The sequence below is a fragment of the Manacus candei genome, unplaced genomic scaffold (genome assembly GCF_025592945.1).
Source record: "Manacus candei isolate 608988 ecotype Guabito, Panama unplaced genomic scaffold, ASM2559294v1 h1tg000003l, whole genome shotgun sequence".
NCBI classification, from domain to species: domain Eukaryota; kingdom Metazoa; phylum Chordata; class Aves; order Passeriformes; family Pipridae; genus Manacus; species Manacus candei.
In genome coordinates this window covers 20,018,022-20,037,582 of record NW_026138051.1, presented here as the reverse complement: position 1 = coordinate 20,037,582, position 19,561 = coordinate 20,018,022, and the positions used below count along the sequence as shown (strand labels likewise).

The window sequence follows — 19,561 nt, the reverse complement described above, 5'->3', positions numbered from 1 at the left end:
GAGCAATTTTTTCTACCTTAAAAAATTGAGCTGTAAAAGGTAGTAAAAAGGAGATCCACTTGGTTCATATTTGTGCCACTGGACTTTGTAATCTTTCATTAACTGGTTCTCCAATTAAACTTTTTTCTAATTTGTCTAACATGCTTTTTTGAAAGCTTTTCGTACTAGAAACCTGTAAACCAAGAGGTCCTTTCTGAGGCTGATACAGCAGGTACAGAACTGAGGTGCAGAGCCTGCATTGCCCAGAATTTTTCTTTTTTCACTCACTGCTGTTGAAGTGAGAGGTACATACACAGGTATGTGGGGTAATCCTTGGGGTGTCCTGTGCAGGGCCAGGAGCTAGACTCGATGATCCTTGTGGGTCCTTCTAACTCAGGATACTCTCCAATCCTATGATAGCATTACTTCAAGTTTCAGAGGAGAGATGTTCCCGTTAATCAAATAGCAGAGCAAAAATCCCTGTGATATATCCCAAATTCTAAACCAGGACTCTTCAGGAGCTTTGCTAATTCCTGCAACTGGGCAGAGACAGACACAATTCCTGTTGGGAATAGAACAGAACTGTCCTTAAACTTTGCAATCTGAATAATGTCACAGTCACGGCAAGACGTGAAGGTGTCCCTGCCATGCAGGCGCTAACCACCAGCTGTCCCCATCGCCTCACTGCAGGGAGGCAGCGGAACAGCCTCCCAAAGTGGGGGCTGCCTTCGGGCTCAGGAAAATGAAACCGAGCTGCTGCGGTTCTGGGAGTCTGTGGGTAAGAACTGGGACGTGCAGCAGAAGGGCTGCACCCAGCACAACCGTGTGGGGACAGGCTGGGACAGAGCAGCACAGAGACACAAGGATACGACCTGAGCACATCCTGCAAAGAGAAACTCTGGAGACTCATTCGTGTGGCAGAATCATAGAATCACAGAATCAGCGGGGTTGGAAAGGACCTCCGAGATCATCCAATCCAACCCTTGATCCAACCCCGCTGTGGTTCCCAGACCATGGCACTGATGCCACATCCAGTCTGTCCTTAAACACCTTCGGGGATGGAGAATCCACCCCCTCCCTGGCAAGCCATTCCAATGGCTGATTACTCTCTTGGGAAAAAATTTCTTCCCAATATCCAACCTAAACCTCCCCTGGCACAGCTGAAGACCCAGCCCTCTTGTCCTACTGCTGCTTCCTGGGAGAAGAGCCTGACCCCCACCTGGCTCCCCCCTCCTGGCAGGGAGTTGCAGAGTGAGGAGGTCTCCCCTGAGCCTCCTCTTCTCCAGGCTGAGCCCCCCCAGCTCCCTCAGCCTCTCCTCACAGCACTTGTGCTCCAGTCCCTTCCCCAGCCTTGTTGCTCTCCTCTGGACCTGCTCCAGCCCCTCCATGTCCTTCCTGAGCTGAGGGCCCAGAACTGGACACAGCACTCCAGGGGTGGCCTCACCAGCACTGAGTCCAGGGCAAGAATCACTGCCCTGCTCCTGCTGCCACACTCTTCCTGAGTCAGGCCAGGATCCATTGGCCCTCTTGGCCACCTGGGCACACTCTGGCTCACATTCAGCTTCCTGAATATTCAAAGTGGGCTGGAGCATTGCGGAGTTCCTGCCCAGTCTCTGACACAGCCATGACCCACGGGATCTGAGAAAACCTCCCTCAGAGATGTTTTCCCAACCAGTGTCTCTGGTGGAGACCACTTCCCAGCTTCAGAAACTGTTCCAGTTTAGAACTGGAGAAATGCATCTCAGAGAGGCCCCAGGGAGAAGGTGTTGTAGGCTTATCTCAGAACAATAAAGTTCTTTCCTCTCTTGAGAATTCAGGACAATTTCTCATTTCTACTCAACTTTTGACTTCTCAACGTGAGCCCAGAACACAGAATTGTCACTCTATTTGTAAGATCCACAAGATGTTGGACTTAGTCTCTTCACAAATCAACTTGGAGAAATCTGATTTCATATTGATATTTTTTGGGATTTATTATCATGTAAGAGATGCCATTAAGAAAGAAGAATAACATTTTACAAGGCAATTAATTCTACCTTAATTGCTTTTCTAGCCTTAATGTTGTTACTTACAAAAGAATGATGAAAGACTATATATACTTAATATAATCTAGGTTATGGATTTGGATGCAAAGAGGAGAAGGGTAGGAAAGGTTGAGATTGCTATCCCTCAAAATATGGTTATAGGGAAAACATACTCAGGAAAGAGAGATTCCTGCTTTGTTTCTCCAGGCTCTGCTCTGGAGGGACCTCTCTCCACTGAGCCACTGCCATTCCTGCATGTCAAATGATAATACCAAAATGTTTGCAGAGAGCTTTATTCAGAACAGCAAAATGAAATTCAGAAGTGTCAGTGCAGAATTATTGCCAAAATCATGCCTAGGCTTCGTGAACGAAGATTTAAGGATTACCAAAATAATATAAGAAGTAAAAAGTTTCACCGAGTTGATGTAAGGAAGAGTTCAGAAACCCAAATATATTGGCAGTTTTCTTTCAAATGGGTTAAAGTCCTGAAACAAAACTCCTCTCACTTTGAAATCTACAATTTAGTGCCAAACTCTGAACTTTGCTGTTTGCAGTACCAATGCCCAGAGAAACACTGGGCACCTGCTGTGCCACAAGCTCCCTCCTGAAGGCCTGTGGGAAGGGAACTGGGCTTTTTCACACATAAATGCACTGTATTGCTGTATTCTAACAGACTTTCAGCTTTATTCACCAAAATAAGTAGCTCCAAGCACTGTACACTTAAATTTCTGTGTACAAACACTTTACAGATGTAATAACGGAGTGGAGAAACTTCAAGGTTTGTGGGGGTTTTGACTGCAGGATGGCAGATTTATACCCGACTGATCTTTCCAACAGGACACCTGTCACTAACACATATTCCTCCTAGAAAGTATGAAAAGCAACTCAAATCCCAATTCCTTTACACTTTGTGTTTGAGTAATTTTGAAAATATTTCATTCTAAAAGCAACTTGTCAGCATGTGATTATTCACACAGCCCCAGCAGGTAAAGAACACTTCGGTCTAATGACTGTGGTTTAACTAATAGGTTAGATTTAAATGGTATAAATTAGAAAAACTTGGACTAAGCAAACCCGAAATAGAGCCCTGCTGAAATCAGACCAACTTAGGGTACTGGGGAAGCCAAAGGAAGCAGTTTCCTGCTTAGTGGGCACAGCATGGGGTAAGGTATTGTTACTTTAACGATCAGAGACTGTAAAGTACTTTCTTTAAGCAGCACAGACCGAGGAAAAGAGTCTCTGCCATGTCATTACATACCTGTATCAGCTGAAAGCATCAAAAGGGATTTTTATGTCATTTTTCTAATCCATATGAATAATCACTATTTTACTACTTTCAGCAGCTTCTTCAGCCAAGTTATACCACTATGAAAAACCTGGTCCAGATGTTTCTCAGGTAACAATGGATAGAGAATGAATCCCTGCCTGGTGTATCCAATGCTCCTGAGCACCGATCCAAAGGATGCAGGGAGACCCAGCCCTTCTGCAGAGCCCTGTGCTGTGGTGTATCAGGTAGATAAAGCCTGCGGGGAAAGTTTTGTCGAATGAATATAACTGAAACCTTTTCCAAACAGCTGGAGGGCCACAGCTAATGCTGCTGAAAAGGAGCAAAGGCTGCCCTTTCCTCTGGCTGATTTATTGGTACACCTGCATCAGGAGAGGCACTGAAATGCCTACAAGGACAATTTCCAACAGTTTTGAAGAGGAGGAAAGGAAATGAAACCAAGTTACAACAAAAAGCTGTAAAGCATCTTTCTTTGTAACTATTTCAACGCAGTCTAAACTTGAGAGCTACCAAGCAACCACAGTACTCTGAGCGATTGGGACAGGGAGGGAAACACTGGCTAAAAACCCAAACGTTGAAATCACACTGTGCTGGTAACTGCAGACACTTGTCTAGAGCCAGCTCATTCCTAATTAATAACTGATTTATTTTGTTGCTACAGGAGAATTGGGCAGTTCAGATCCATGACACACTGAGCAGTGACTTCCCTGGATTTGGGGAGGCTGTACCAGCCGCTCTGCTTGGCCATTCCAAGTGACCAGCTGGGACAGAAGTGTGAATTGCAACCCAAAAAGCTCACATACGCAAGCAGAAGAAACCATTTCTGTCAACTTCCTCCACTTAATGATTTTTAAAATACCTTTCAGCAATTACGCCAGCAAAACATCGGCCTCCAAAAACTCCAGATGCAAACAGGCACAAGTTTTAACAACGTGCACAGCAGGAAAATCTTAAATACTCAGAGAAGGTGGCTGTGCTTCTGCACCCAGCTCTGGAATTCTCAGTCAGAAAAGCCTTTTCCCCCACCCACGTTGTGAGTTCAGCCCGAGGACACCTTTCTCTCACTGACAACATCGGTGTTGTCAGGTGTGCAAAGTGATTCTCTCCTCCTGAGAACCTCTAAGTTTAAACGGTGTTGAAGTGCAAAAGACTCTCAGAGAAAAAATACACCTCTGAACAAAGAAAAAACTCATTATACTTCGCGCCTGTTTAAGGGAAAAATCCCTTTAACAAGTTGGATCATTAATAAAGGCGCAATTAAGAATCACATCATTAAAGGAACAGGAATAAAAACAGGGTGAAGTCCCATTAAGAGACAATGCTGAGGTATCTATCTCACTCAAAAAAAAAGAAATCCACACTTTCTCTCCTTGCTCCTGGTTACAGATGATCTCGTAGGGATTTGTTACTTACATAAGATTGCTCCTGAAAGTTAGAAACTGCTTTTCTGAGCTAAAAAGCTCTAATTTGCTCCCATCTTTCTAAAAAAAGGTGTTCCTTATTGTGAACAAGCACAGCAATGAGAACAGAAAAACCTTCAGGGCAAGATACCACTCATTTCAATATCACAAACAAGACACGAGCATAGGCAAAGTGACAAATTTTGCATTCTCTCAATAACAGATTCTCTTTCTGTTTCCATTGTAAGTTAGAACCGAGGAACTTCAATCACCGTGGCAAGCAGCCAGCTCATGAATAGGCTCGCTAACATCAACAAGACTATTCGTATGAACAAATGCTCAAAATGACTACGAGACTTCTTGTATATCCTTTGTAATGTTAAAATCAGCAGGATTACTGCAGTTTCTAGGTGCTCTCCCACACAGACTAAGAGCTTAAGTCAAGAAGGGTGTTCATATGAGAAACAATGTAAGAGCTGCAGTTAAAGACTGAACTGGTCCTTTGGGTTTAGTTTAAAAAAATAATACAGCACACTCTGACAGAACTACTACTGGACAGGCAGAAACCAGGCTTTAAGTGACTATAAGTTAGATTCTGGCATGCACGGCTCAAGAGAAACGCTGCCTCTACTGTCTCAACAGTTATGGGTAGCTATGGACACAGCTCTGCTTGAAGAGCACGAGATTTCAAACTCCTTTCTGCACGTATAGGATGGGGCTGGCAATCCATAGAGAGCTGTGAGAAAGGAAGCACTGGAACTCGCAGCAAGGTGGGGTTGCCTGCATGGGCAGCCCTTCATTTGAATGCAAATGTAATTTTGGGGCAGGCAGTTATCTGTGACATCAGGCAGGGCCTTAGTAAACTGTTACCACCAGCACCTGGTAAAACCATTGTTAATCATGTGTAGTAAAGGGACATCAGGGCTAGCGTGAGTCATTTATAGAGCCAGGCAGGGCTAGAAAAGAGAGAAAGAAAGAGGAGGGGAAGGGAGATCAAACGAGCCCTGCGAGGAGCAGGATGTCCCGGCAGGACAGAGCCGGGCTCTGAGCACCATGTACGTGAGCTACCTTTTGGAGCAGGAGAGCAGCATGTACCCAGGCTCTGCCCGGTGCACCGGCAGCACCCTGCCAGGGCAGGGCTTCGTGTCCGCGCCCCCCTACCCCGAGTACATGGGATACCACCCCGTGCCAGCCCTGGACACCCACGGGCAGCCGCCGGGGCCCTGGGGCTCCCACTATGGCCCGCAGAGGGAGGACTGGAACGCGTACGGGCCGGGCCCCTCCGGCGCGGGCACTGCCCAGCTCAGCGCCTCGTCCCCCGGCCCGGGCTCCTACAGCCCCGCCGAGTACAGCTCCCTGCAGCCCGGGGCCGGGGGGGCTCCTCCCGCAGAGCCCGGCAGCGCCCAGCACTGCTCCCCCAGCAGCCACAGGCACAGCTCCTACGAGTGGATGAGGAAAACCGTGCAAGCCACGTCCACAGGTACGAAAGAGGGCACTGGGGTTGATGCTGAGGAGAGGTCTCACTTGCTGGGAGGTTTGCCAGGTTCCCCTTTCAGAGGGAGCCACACAGATGAACAAAGGTCCTTATTGCTCTGAGGGATCCTCGTTCTAAATATTGGGTCGATCAATCAATCACTTGACTGATTCTTACGTTTCTTCCTTGACCTCTAATGCTGTGGGAAATGAAAACCAATGGCCTTTCACTTCTCACTTCAGATGTGTTTAAAAAGTTTGTGATATCAAATAATTGCTTTCAATAGGAGATTACAGGTGGGAATAGATTCCCCTGTAGACAGGAATGAAGCAGCATGTCTGCAGAAATGGATCATGATCGAAGTATTGGACTTCAGCACCACCTATGCTTTGCTTACTTCCCTCAAGTTTTGCAGTACTTATGAAAAGTTCAAGTGAAACATGTACAGCAGGGGGGTGGCAATAAGGCTTTGTATTAGAAACAGCCTCTCTAAACCTCAGAGCACTGAAATGAAATCTGCCAGATCAAACAATGAGCCCATGCTTTAAAAATAGGGATGATAAGGAAAAGTTGGCTTCACTTTGGAGTAGCAGCTCTCAGAATGTGCAGGAATACAAAGATCCATGGGAACACAGTCAGTTAATGCAGCCGCAGATCAGTCTCTGATGTGTAACAGTCAATGAGTACAATCCTTCAATCGTATTTAACCAGGAAAAATTAGCTGTGGACATGAGGAAAAGGTCCTGTTTGATTGGGAGGAGGAACAAGAGAACAAAAGGTAAATATTGAGCATCTGTAAAAAAAACCCTGTACTTTCTATTATATGAAAAAATTATGAAACAAGAAAGGGGAGAAGGATAAGAAAAAGAGGGGAAACTGCCTGAAAAGCACAGAGGCACAGTCTGCTGTATGAAAGTATTTGATCCTCCAAGGTGCTGAGCAGCTCTGCCATGCACTGAGATCAGTAAAAATTAAGGATGCTCAGTTCCTCCCCTCCAGAGATACTTCCAGTATTCCAATGTCCCATCCCTGGAAGGTCCCTTCCCTTTCAGCCCTCCCTCCAGCCCCAGCTCTGCTCCACACATGCCTGTAAATATTAGTCTGCAAAGCAAGTACCGAATCAATCTCTGGTGGAAAAGCCATTACTGAAACCATAAGTTAGAGAAAAGAATGCAAGTGTCTAGAAAAATAGTCTATATTAAAATAATGCCTCTAATTTATATGTATGGACAGATCCATCCTCACTCCTGCCGAACACAACTTCAGTTCACAGAGAGTCCACAGAAGTCAGTAGGCCAATCAGAATAGGTTGTTACCTCAGGAGAATAAGAATTTTTTTGGGGGGGAAAAAAAAGCAAGTGATTTTAAATCATATTTTTTCTTCACTGAATACAAGACAAAACAAAAGAGGGCCTGTTTTGTAAAAACTTACAGCCTGCTTTTGGGTAGTCCTTCCAAGGGTAATGAAATTGCTCACTAACTGTCTGATTTACAGACAGCAGAACCTATGCTTCAATAATCCACTGCTCATCTCTTCTTTCCCTACCTGCCCTATGCTCCTGTGGATTCCAGCTGCAGCCTTTGAGAGCAAGACCTGATTTGTTCTGTCTGTGTGTCCCTTTGATAGTGGGGACTTAGTGAGATAGATTGATATTTTATGTGTGTGTTACAGACAATACCCCCTTCCAACTGCCTGCCTGAGTAGCACACTTAGAACTTTCTAACTTTTCAAATTTCAAGTCTGCAAGGGTCAGAGCATTCCCAGGAAGAGCTGGAAGTGTCTCCATCCTGGAACAGTCTGACATGAGTGTCTTTATAACAGGAGGAATCAGCATCCCAAATGCCTATGAGCCATGTAAGGCCCTCTGAACCTGGTGGGGCCCTGGCCATTCATTTAATTACTATTAGGTCCTGCTTTGGGGAGAACTCCAGACTGGGAATTCTAATTGCTGGTTTTTTCCCTCTTATATATATTTTTCTCTGCTAGGCCAAGAAGGTTCTGTGCCAAGAAATCTCTTTCACTGGAATTGGTTCCTTTTTGTGCTTTCACTCCTTTTCCTCCTGTTTAAAAGCAAGGGCACCATTGTTCTTCAGTTTTCTAAAAAATAAAGTAATTTTTAAGTATTTTCCCTTCCAGCAATGTCAGCTGTAGAATGTCACACTCTGAGTTTGGTTCTGTGCATGCAGGTGTTGCAGGTGACCTCAGGTGTGTGACCAGGCCAACTGCAAGGACCAGTGTTGCTTGCTGGGTCATCTTGGATGGAATCCATTGCTTTTTCCATCCTTAAAGCTGTATGTGTCCACTGAGCATTATCCTTCTGTCTCTTTGCGAAACCTCAGGAATTTCAGTAGAGCAAGTACAGGCAGGAGTCAAGGAATCACAGCTCTTATTTATTGGCTTTCCTTATTCCCTGTGCAATAGATAGGAAGCACTGTTCTTAAAGACGAGAAAACAGGCTCAGACTTACCTGAGGTGATCAGAACAGAAATTATCTAGACAGGTTGATTTTATTATTTATTCATTACACCAGTTATCAATATTATTGCACTGTGGAAACAATAACTATTAAGGCAAGTGATTTTTGCAAGATATTCTTGGAAGTGGGCAAGAAGTGTTCCTGTAATCTTATCCCTTTAAGACTGGGAGAGATTCATTCCAAAGGTAACTTACTTTGAGCAGTGTAACTCATGGCAGCTACAGAAACAAGGCCTTGAGTCTGTGGCATTTCCAGCTCCAGAAATTCCATGGTCACCTTCTCTTCCTGGTGCTTTGTGGCCTCATGTCCATAGAGATGACAAACAAAACACTTCATTCCAATTTCCACCAATGCCTCATGTCCTACAGGCCCTTTGATACCCTGGTATCTACACAGCTAACCTGCAACAAAGGGAGAAATGATTTCAAGTCTTACTCAGTAACTTTAAAAACAACATCCAATGTAAATTGAAGATACCATGTCTTCAGCTGGTGTTAAGTGAAGCTTATGAGGCTTTGCTACATGAAACCTCTGGAAGATCTCAGGATTTAATGTGAGACCATCACCCTGTTTAGTGTTACTGAAATGCATTTCCTGCAGAAAAGACCTACTGAGGCTTTCAAGGATCATTCTCTCTCGGGCTGAAGGATGTCTGAGTGCCTGTCCCTGCAGCTTTGGAGCTGGAAGGACTGGGACTTGCTCCTAAATTCAGTGCACACAGGGTTCAACATCCTATCACTGCACTGGGAGGGTGTCCAGGACACAGGAGAGAGCAAACGTGTACTCAGGACTCCTGAAGGAGGAAACACTGACTAATGAGTATTTTCAACCAAGAACACTGATAGAAAAGACCCTTCTCTAACCCTTACACTGCTCCTGCTCACTGTCCTCAACCCCTACTTGGAGAGGGCAGCACAGCCAAGGAGCAACTGTAACCGAGAACAGAACAAGGGCACAGATACAAATCTGAGGTGGCAATTCCACACGCACACACGTGACATAATTACAGCAAATTCTTTGGCAGAAGGTAGAATAAAACCACCTCAAAACAATATTTTTACAGAGGTGTGTCGTGGCTCCCGCAGGAGCACAGTTGGCTTTCTGGCTGTGTGAGATCACAACACACACCTGCGGGCAAAGTGTGCCCAAAACACCGAGTGTGAGCAGGGCACCCAGGCAGTGCCAGGTAAGGAGAGTTTGCTCTGAAGCTGAAAGTACACCTTAAGATCTGCACTAATGTTACCACAAAACAGGGAGGGAACAAGTTTTGAAGCAGGTGAATAATTATGAGCAGAGCCTTCTCCTGTAGATGACAGCTCTCCTCCTATCATTCTTCTTCAATAAAAGTTTACTGTGAAGACATAAGGGCAATTCTGCTGCTGCTGAGGGTGCTGAGAGCATCAGGACCAAATGCACTGTAAATGTGCATTTAGTCTCTGAAGGAAGAAGTTATATCCCCTCAAATCTAAGGAAAGGGAACAAACCTCTTTAGAAGGCATTCCTGCAAAATGAACTCCATGATCCTTTTGGGTCCCTTCCAACTTAGCAGACTGTGTGATCCTGTGTGAAAATGCTGAAGGCCTAAAGAACACAGAACACTTGGAAAGAAAATTCAGTTACTCACTTGCCTTTTAGTCTATAGAGTCACTGGCAGTGGATCTCCCCTGATTTGCCCCTCAGAAATGCACCTCCATTTTCCGCAGGTCATGTCCGTCTGCAAAGAGGATCCATACAGGGCAGCCTGTCCCGTCACTGCTTAAAGGGGATAAAAACAGCTCTGCTTTGGACTCACTTCTGTAGGGTGAGGGGTATTAGAAAAGTTCACACTAGCAAGGGCAAGGACAGAATTTGGCCAATGAGCTTTATTTCAGAATAGCAGAACATGTTCAAAATTGAAAACAGAAGGGGAACTCCAAGTCTGTTGAAAAGTTCCAATCCTATGATCCTGCTCTGTTCTTTTCAGCATGAATAACCTGAACATGTATGACAAGAACAAGGAACAAGACACAGCAGAAATGCAAACACAGAATTTCACCATGTTTCTTTCTGCATTTAACTTTGCAGTAATGCCTGGGACCAGGACACCTACTCAGCACACCAAGATTTCTGGCAGGAGTATTATACTCACATTACACAGGACCAGGCCCATGGAACATTTTCTAATACAATGGCAATGTGGTTTTGGGGATTTTATTAATTTAACTTAAAGAACATCACGTGCAGCACAATATCTGTCTTCAAAACTTACTTTAAATTATTTTTGCTTCACAACTTCAACTGAGGCAGTGAAATTACACTGGGGAGAATCTGCCCTTTACTTTTCCTACACTTTTAAAGTACATAAAGAGTTAGAGATAGTCCTAAACAAATCTCTGGGGCCTGATCTCTGACAGTCCATATCTTTATAAGCTCAAAAATTAACATTAGTTTCTTAACACTAAGCTAACAGAGAGGTGCAGGTTTGAACTGAGCCCATCCTCAGGCCAGAAAGCTGTTCCCCGTTTCCAGCTGATTTAAGGTAACTCCAGCCACCAAGTACAGACATTCTTTCCCCTGAAACAAAACCCTGGAAGCCGAGCTGTAATCCCACAGCAATCCCACACTATTCTGTACTGTGACATCCTCAGGCAGCTCCTGGACTTTATGAACAATGGTTTCAGTAGATGAAGAATATTCCTGAAAAAGTTAAGAGAGGAGGCTCTGAAAGAGGAGCCAGGGCTGGTTCTAATGCTAATTTATTTTGCTTTGTAAACTAGTTGTGAGGTCCGATGGTGGGTTTTTTTTCCTTTCCTGGCCTACATTGTCTGAGGTTTTGAGGCCGATCTGTCATATTGAGGCAGCAGACCCTTTTAACACTTCACTTTGCTTTGCTTTGATATGCAGCCTTGTCTCTTCCTTCTCCCTCCTTTCTTCAGGAGTTATATTGCCGGAAAGGGTGATGATTTTCACAGCAAATAAAGAGGCCTTCTCCCAGCTTTATTGTCTTCAGAAGAAATGCTCTGTGAATTTTATGACCAATGGGAAAGCTGTTCCCTTCCCCCAACTCAAAACTTGGCCAGTTACAAAAATTGCCATGGTGGGTGTGATAGAACAGGATTGTTAAACTGTATCTTACTAAAAGCTTTCTGAGTCTGAAATGTCTTAATTTTTTGCTGGTCCAAAGGCAATTCTCAGTAGTCAGAGGTTTTGGACAAAACTCTCTCCTTAACCAGCTCATTAAAGCCAGGAAACTCACTTCCCCAGGACAAAGGCAGGCAGATTGCAAAGGTAGTTGCTTCAAAGCTCTTTTGTTTCATTTCTCTTCCACCCAACCACTATTAACCTCTGCAACCAACTTGCAATTCCCCAGGATAATTGTCCATGGCAGAACGTGTTTCCAATGGAACTGACACCATGTTGCTGATTATGATTTTAACCTGGCACCAACAAAAGATTCATTAAGATCCTACAAATCTAAATGTTTGCATCTTCACCCACCCAAGTGAGTAAAATATGCAGGATTTGACGAAAGAATGGGATCAATACAGTAACTTTTATCATTGCATCATTAAACTCTGCCATTACCTCCTAAAGAAGTCTGAGAAGTGAAGAATATCCTTCTGCTGTCTCTGGGGTGAATCCATTAGTTCTCCCTCAAGTTTTACTCAGTTCATAGTTCTCCTTGAAATAAAAGGCATCACTAAATAAATCCAGTAGAAGGGCTGCAGGCTGTGGTTCAGAAGGCAGTGGAGTGGATCCATTCCATCCAACAGACGGAATGGAGAGGCTAAAGTCTCAGACTGTTCAGGGATAGGTTCTGATGCTGCTGTTTGTTAACTTTGGCAAATAAAAGTGTACTTTGCCTTCAAAAGGAAAGGCCATGTGCAAACTGATTCCAGATCAGCATCCAACAAAGGCATCAGGGAGACTCTCTCTGCCCTCAGTGGGAGTAAAGGCCCAACAGACTAAAACAGGGCTCTGCCAGAACTGAAAGTGTCTTCTCAGGAGACCCTGGCAGACCTCAGCTCCCACTGCCTGTTGTCTCTCACAGAGGGTATTACTCTGAACAAACAAACAAACAAACAAAAAATCAAATTAATAAAGATAAGATTTATGTGACAAATCAGAGCATTTTTCTCAGAGCATTTCTCAGAATTTCCTTCCTTTTGTTTTTCTACTTTTTATTTTCCTAACTTACTTTAAAGAAAGAAATTAGATGTCAAAGCTCCCAAACTTCCTTCAAAAAGAAACCAGATATTATAATTTCTACTAAAAAAAAAAAACCTCTGGGAGCTACTAATACAAAAATAAAAGATTTTACAGGAGAAAGTTCTGTTTTCCTTGTACATTTAATTTCTTCTCCAGTTTAAAAACAAATAAAACAACCTCACAACACCCTCCTAGTCAGATAATAAGGGTTTAAGCACTTAAAACCAGAAACAGGAAGGTTTATCTTGACGTTTACCACCTTGTTTTGGCAATAGAAGAACATTTGATATTTGTCTGTGGCTTCTGAATGAGAATAGAGGTCAAGATAAGATCGCCTTGTTGCTCTTTTGTGTACTCCGTGTTAACGACACAAAGGACACTAAGGAAACATGTTAAACATTTTGTCCCATTGAATGACCCCAAATTCTCATTTGGAGAGGGGAAAAAATCCCCGAACCAAACCAGCAGCTAGAGAGATCAAAAGTTTAAAAATATTAAGTGAGGCATTAAAGCACCACGGGTGACCATATGTTAAACAAACAATTTACACTTGGAGTGAACGAAAACAAATGTCCTGGGATTTATGTGGACAGAACTGAGTAACTGCTGCTCCTTAGAGACTCTAAAATTCTTACCCTAATGTTGTAAAATTAACAGCACTTTTCAGTTGATTATCGGTGTAAAGGGAATTGGGCTAATCCTGCTTTCACTGCAGCTTTGCACTGACAGAAATGCTGCTGAAATGAGAATGTCCCGTGTGTCATCCCCAGCCCAGCAGAACCTTCCCAGGGGAGGCAACAGATTGACTCCAAGTGGTTTGGCTGCATGGATTAGCAGAGCCCTCAGCGTTAGGAACAAACACCCTCTTTCCCCCACTGAAATATTCCAAGTACTGAGGCTGATGGCCCTCAGCAGACTTGGGCAGTGCCCAGAGCGTTGTAAAGGCACTATTAATGAATGCTGCTCTCCCAGGGCAGAGCGTGGGAGCTGAAATCGGATGTTCTACAAGCCTGGGGAGAGTCCTGGAGGAACCCTGTCCTTAGGGGAACCAGAACCATCCCCAACCAAAGTGGAACAGTGTTTATTTACAGCATGGCACTGCCCAGGGCTTCCTGTGCTCAACAACTCTGCATCTGGGATCTCTCCAAACAGTACAAAGAGGAGCAGAGCATGAAGACCCTTCCAATGCACGCAGTAGGCTGGGGAGCCAAAAATCCCTACAAGTAGGAAAGTACTGTCAAACACTATAAGAGACAGAAGTGATGTGGCTTTCAACCATGACCACACAGAGAGCACAGCAAGTGGAAGACAATGCTGATTTTAAACATGTTCAGCCCTTAAAACTGATGAAACATCACATCTCCCTCCACAGATGGGGAAAAACGTTAACCCAAATCAGGAATTAGGGTATAAAGCACTCCAAGACTGCTGTAGTTTTGTACCCTGAATTCTGAACTTTGGGTGCCACTGAAACTTCAAACGCAAGGGGGATGGGAAGGAGGGGCTAGGGAAGAAGGAGGCCTTTAGCACCACTGATAGATGACCCTCCAGCTCCTCTCTCCTGCCAGGGAAGCTGGGTGCTCTGGGCCATGTGCCTTTGGGATCTACTCAGAGACTGACACTTTACCAACTCAGTGCCTCAGAATTTATTTCACTCCATTCAAAATTAACTTCTCTTAGAGCAATTAATAGGAGTTTGTGGAATCTCTTTATGAGGAGTTAGGTATCCACATAATCTCTTCAGAAGAAGTTCTGTAAGCAAACAGGAGCTGCTGTGTGAAGCCACCCCAGGTCTGCAGCAACAGCAGGTGGGTACAGGCAAGAAGGCACAGGACACCTCCAGTTCTGTGCATCATCTGAGAGAACCTGGACCTACGACAGTGACCACTGGGGACACAATTCACAACCCACAGCACCACAGTGGCACACACGGCAAAAGTGGAAGTGCATTCCCTGTCCCAGACAATGGACAGCCTAAATCCGTCCATGTAGAGGAATGCCCATGTAGAGACAGACGAGCAAGCACCAAACACTGGTCAAGCTCTGGTTAGCAGAGATGGTAACACTGGTCCCAACACAACATGATCCAATCTGTCAAATATGTGGATGACCTCAGGCCAGGGCTCAGGCCTTGGTTTTGAGCAGGTACTGATCTCCAATCCACGGACTGCCTGATGTGAGCGTTAACCACAGGGGAAAGGAGGGTGAGAAAGGAAGCACCAGCAGCCTCTCCCATTCTCAGTTCTCTTCCACTGCAGCCACACATCCTGTCCTCCGAAATTCCCCTCTATGGAATCCATAAACTTGCAGGGCCTTGCATCTGTGTTCCCTGCTGTCATTTCCATTGCCTTTTAATGGCCTGGTCACTGCTGAGCCCCGGCTGCTCTACTCAGCTGCACCCAGGGCTGAGTAGAGGCAGCAGTGCTGCCTGCAAAAGAGCAGATGCTGCACTTCTCTGCCCACTGTGAAGGATTATTGCTCTCCTTTTCTCTTTTTTATTAACTGTCATCTAAAAGATCTATGTTACTGTGCTATTATCAGGTTGTGGACAGACGGTGCCAGACCCTAAGGGAAAACACAGCCTCCAAACTGCAGGAACAATCACAGTGTTGTAGAAATTTTTCTAGCAACAACAAGTGAGGGACTTTGGAAGCTCTCAGTACTTTCTGTGCAGTAAAATGTCCTTCCCAGTCACTGCAGCAGTAGCAGACTTTGGGCTCCAGGACAGAAAAACAAGGGCGGTTGACCCCCAGGCAGGAAGTTCGGATGAGAGCTGGGAACAGAACCCAGCTTTCCTGGTTCCTTCTTCTTAGCCAGAACACCTTCCCTTTTCCAAATGATAACACAGGGGTGATAAAGAGCATGAGAAGCAGTTTATCATCCATTTACTAAGGAGGAAACCTAATATCTGATGGTATGAACCTCTTGTGTTGAAAATCAAGATCAAGTCAAGGGATTCACGCTGGGTAAGTGCCTAGAAATCAGGCCTAAAACACCCACCAACATTTGCAAATGTAAAGCCAGATATTTTGTGTAACCTAAGTTAAAATATTTTAGCTTGAAACAATGTGTTCTTCTTTCAAAACAGGTAAAACAAGAACAAGAGAGAAGTACCGAGTGGTTTACACAGATCATCAGAGATTAGAGCTAGAGAAGGAGTTCCATTACAACAGATACATCACAATCAGGAGGAAATCTGAACTGGCTGCAAACCTAAGGCTTTCTGAGAGACAGGTAGAGTATGGATCCCATGGATCCCCCACCCAGGATTCCCTTTGAATTTATCTCTGCTGCAGAGGAGAGTACTGGTGAGGAACACACAACTGCCAGTGCCTCCTATAACCAAACAGGGGACTGGGTTCCCTTTGCAGCAAATGCAACCACCACCTGCACACACAGTCCTGCTCTGAGGAACAGGAGCTAAGGAATACCAACAAATCCTGTCTGGATTTCCCTCTGGGCAGTGGGAACAGGGAGAAATTTCTGCTGACATTTCTAAAGCAGAAGTCCTGGTTCTGCTGAAGCCAGTGGGAATTCCATAACCAGGTCAGTCTGAGTGGAAAATGGGAGTGATGAGCTCAGGTATGTTCAGGACACTTGAAGGTGTTTGTGTTTTCAGCTGCCTATTACCTTTTGTTAAATAATTCCTACATACTTGCTACTCCTTTCTCCTGCCCCTATTTCCTACCATCCCCTCCAAATCCCACTTCTGTTCCCAGAAGATAACTTAAAGCACAATCCTGTGACTCACCATTGTTTTATGGGCTCTGCTGAGAAGGGATAGTCTAAAATCCACCCACCTGTAGCACTGTCCATCCAACTCGAACCTGTCTCACCCAGCACATCCTGGAAGAGCTCACAGAAATGGAGAAGGAAATATTTCTCAATCTGCTGTTGAATGCAAGTATTTAATTATTGAAAATTGCAATTATTTCAACTGGGTATAAAAAGTACACTGTGTGTCTTTTTGCTGGCTGTCAAAACATTAATAACTTGAGTTCATTATGCTGACTTTGAAAGTTATGGCCTTGCTTCTGTAAACAGCCAATCACATTTACTTGAAACTTCCTAGTGGTAATTCCTGATAAACCCTTTTGTTGGTATATTTGAAGAGGTGTAACAAAACCATGTGATATGTTTCTTTGTCATGTATTGGAGTGTTTCCTCAAATGTTTCCAAATATGGCAACAGTTTTTGCCATATTTGCTCTTCTTCATCAGCAATATGTCACAAAATTAATTCCAATGCATAAAACCTGCATCTCTGGTAAGATTAAAAAAAAAAGCATGTGATAGATTCTCCCCACTACCCTTCAGTACAAATTAAACAACCCCATGGGATGAACATGACTGAACACTGTCCCATCCCAACCTCCACTTAAAACCTGAGAGGATTTTCTGGAAAAGCTTTTTTCCTACCTATGCCAAAATCCCATCCAGGACACTGGAAGGAATACCTCAACACAGAAGGACAAAGAACAATCATTTAAACAAGGAAGGAAAGATGCAATATCCAATTAAGAAAAAAAAAAAGGCAAAATTGTTAATATAGGAAGGATACAGAAATAAAGGAGATGATGAGGACAAGAAAGAAGAGAGAAAATCAGTCTTCAGTAGAAGAGATATATGGAAAAAAAAGAATACTGAAAGGAAGCAGGTGAAGAACAAGTCAGACTGATGCAACTGGACATGCTGGTTTTTAGTCTGACGTTACAGATCTGAACTTACTTGTACTTATTTGGTATGACCCTCTGGTGTCCACTAAAATTCTCTCTGGATCTGCTGCAGATTTGCTTCCCTAGTTTAACAACAAACCAGAACAAACCCCTAAATTCACAGGCAGATAAGAACATTGAAGCCAGAGGGGAATTCATAAATGCTGAGAGCACTTGAGAAGGGTTTGGTGGAACAGTTTGGCACTGAAATGATACTCCAGAACTAAGACAACAAAATGAGTTGTCAAACATCTCAGATGACAGCCTAGGACTTAAGAGACCTAGTTCAAATTTACACAAGCTTTGCATGTAATTGAATTCTTCAACTGTAAAACCATAATAATACCTCAAGGCACCAAGGCTGTCATAAAGACTCCTTAAGAGGTTTTGTGGACTTCACCAGTGGTTTTGTTTTAAAACACAACCTGGCAGCCACAGATGTTATCACCTTTTACAGTTTTACCTCCTTTCTGATCATCATTCTCTTTCCCTTTCCAGATTCTAGTGAAGATCTAAACAGATCAGTATTTCTCAGCAAACCTTTGATTTTTCTTTAGGTTATAGTAAACCCAAAGAAAAAGAAAAATGAGAAAAGTGTTTCCTTTGCTATCTAAACACCAGCAAAAAACCACAACATACCTGAATGAGGGAGCTTATTACACTGACTAGACATGATACAGAGCCACTTCCAAGGATAAACAGCTGGCTTTTACTGCTTCAAATCCAATGCTGGGGATTCACATTTACCCTTTCAAACCTCAGCAAATACTGATGTATTTTTAGTTGGCTCATCAACTTCATCTCATTCCTCACTTGCTCCACGCCAGCCAAAATCCATGTACTCTTCAATGGGTCCTTCCTTTCTTCCCAGGGACAACTGTGTCCCTGGGATGTGGTGAAAAGCAGTAGCACATTCTGGCTCCATCTGTGAATGCAATAAAAGGCATTCAGCTATTAAGGCACTGCTTATACAACACTTTGAATTACCATGGAGTTCCAAGGGCAGTGCACTGGTGAAACTCTGCTCAGAAGTGCATTTGCACTGGCTCACACACTGGAGATCACCAATTCCTGTGCAGCATTCAAACAGGAAAGCTTTTGTGCATCAGTTTATAGGCCAGGAACAGATTTTGACTTGCCCTGACTAGGACATATAGTTTTCAATGCAATGATACTCTTGGATCCTTTTGGCCATCACTGTGACCCACAAGATTCTGTTCTGTTAGATTTTGTTTAAAAAAATAAAATCAAATTAATCAAAGGTCATTCCATAAAGAAATACCTCTAAACTAACACTGAAAAACACTTTTTATCAAGCTATTACTAAATATTTCATTACCAGCCAGGAAAGATTACCAATATGAAAAAGAAGCACACAGCTCTCTTGTCTCACTTTGCCACTGCCTTTCTCACTGGTGCTCATGGCACTGATGTTCCTTGTGATTCCGTGAGTAAATGCACTTTATCAGCAACTGAAAACAGCTTTCCTCTGCCCCTTTGCAGGTGAAAATCTGGTTCCAGAACCGCAGAGCCAAGGAAAGAAAGTTAATGAAGAAGAAAATGACTCACTTTGAGGGCAGCAGCCTGGGCTCCCTGCAGAGTGACTCTGGCTCTGTGAGCCCCATGCCCGTCCCTGACCCACAGACTCACTCCGAGATGCCCAGTTCCCTGTTCCCAGCGCCCCCCCCGCCGCCCCCGCTCCCCATGGGGGGGTTGCAGCACCCCGGGGGGCTGCAGCAGGTCGTAGCCTCGCAGTGAGGCTCCTGCCAGCAGGAGCACCCGGAGCACTGCCGCGGGGACGACAGGCCTCAAGGACAGTAACTGGAGAGCCGGGGCTGCAGGACAGCACAGCTTCCCAAGGGCAGTGCAACTGTGCCAGGAGCCTCTGGAAGAGGATGTGTTGCCACAAGGCGAGGAGTCCTTCGGCCAGGGAGGCACCAGGAGAGCTGGGAGCAGACACAGCCCCTTGGGACAGTGCAGTGCAGTGCAGACTGACACAGCACAAACCTGCCCCAGGAAC

General features: G+C 44.5%; 1 protein-coding gene and 1 long non-coding RNA gene across 3 annotated transcripts; one reads left to right on the top strand and one right to left on the bottom strand.

Annotated features, from left to right (window-relative positions):
- The first annotated feature begins 1,925 nt into the window (after nucleotides 1-1,925).
- On the top strand, nucleotides 1,926-19,299 carry LOC127472872 (homeobox protein CDX-4-like). The gene is made up of 3 exons (XM_051791739.1): nucleotides 1,926-6,168; nucleotides 15,916-16,061; nucleotides 19,045-19,299. Exons 1-3 carry the CDS (start codon nucleotides 5,742-5,744, stop codon nucleotides 19,297-19,299), a joined length of 828 nt encoding a protein of 275 aa, XP_051647699.1. The 5' UTR covers nucleotides 1,926-5,741.
- Nucleotides 6,286-17,036, bottom strand: LOC127472991 (uncharacterized). 2 transcript variants are annotated; one of them, XR_007905225.1, is made up of 5 exons: nucleotides 16,628-17,036; nucleotides 12,204-12,680; nucleotides 10,264-10,394; nucleotides 8,834-9,040; nucleotides 6,286-6,905 (listed from the first exon to the last, which is right to left on the bottom strand). It is a non-coding gene; the product is annotated as an uncharacterized LOC127472991 (long non-coding RNA). The 2 variants fall into 2 exon arrangements; XR_007905224.1 differs by having other exon boundaries at nucleotides 10,264-10,391; nucleotides 16,628-17,034.
- Nucleotides 19,300-19,561: the final 262 nt, after the last annotated feature.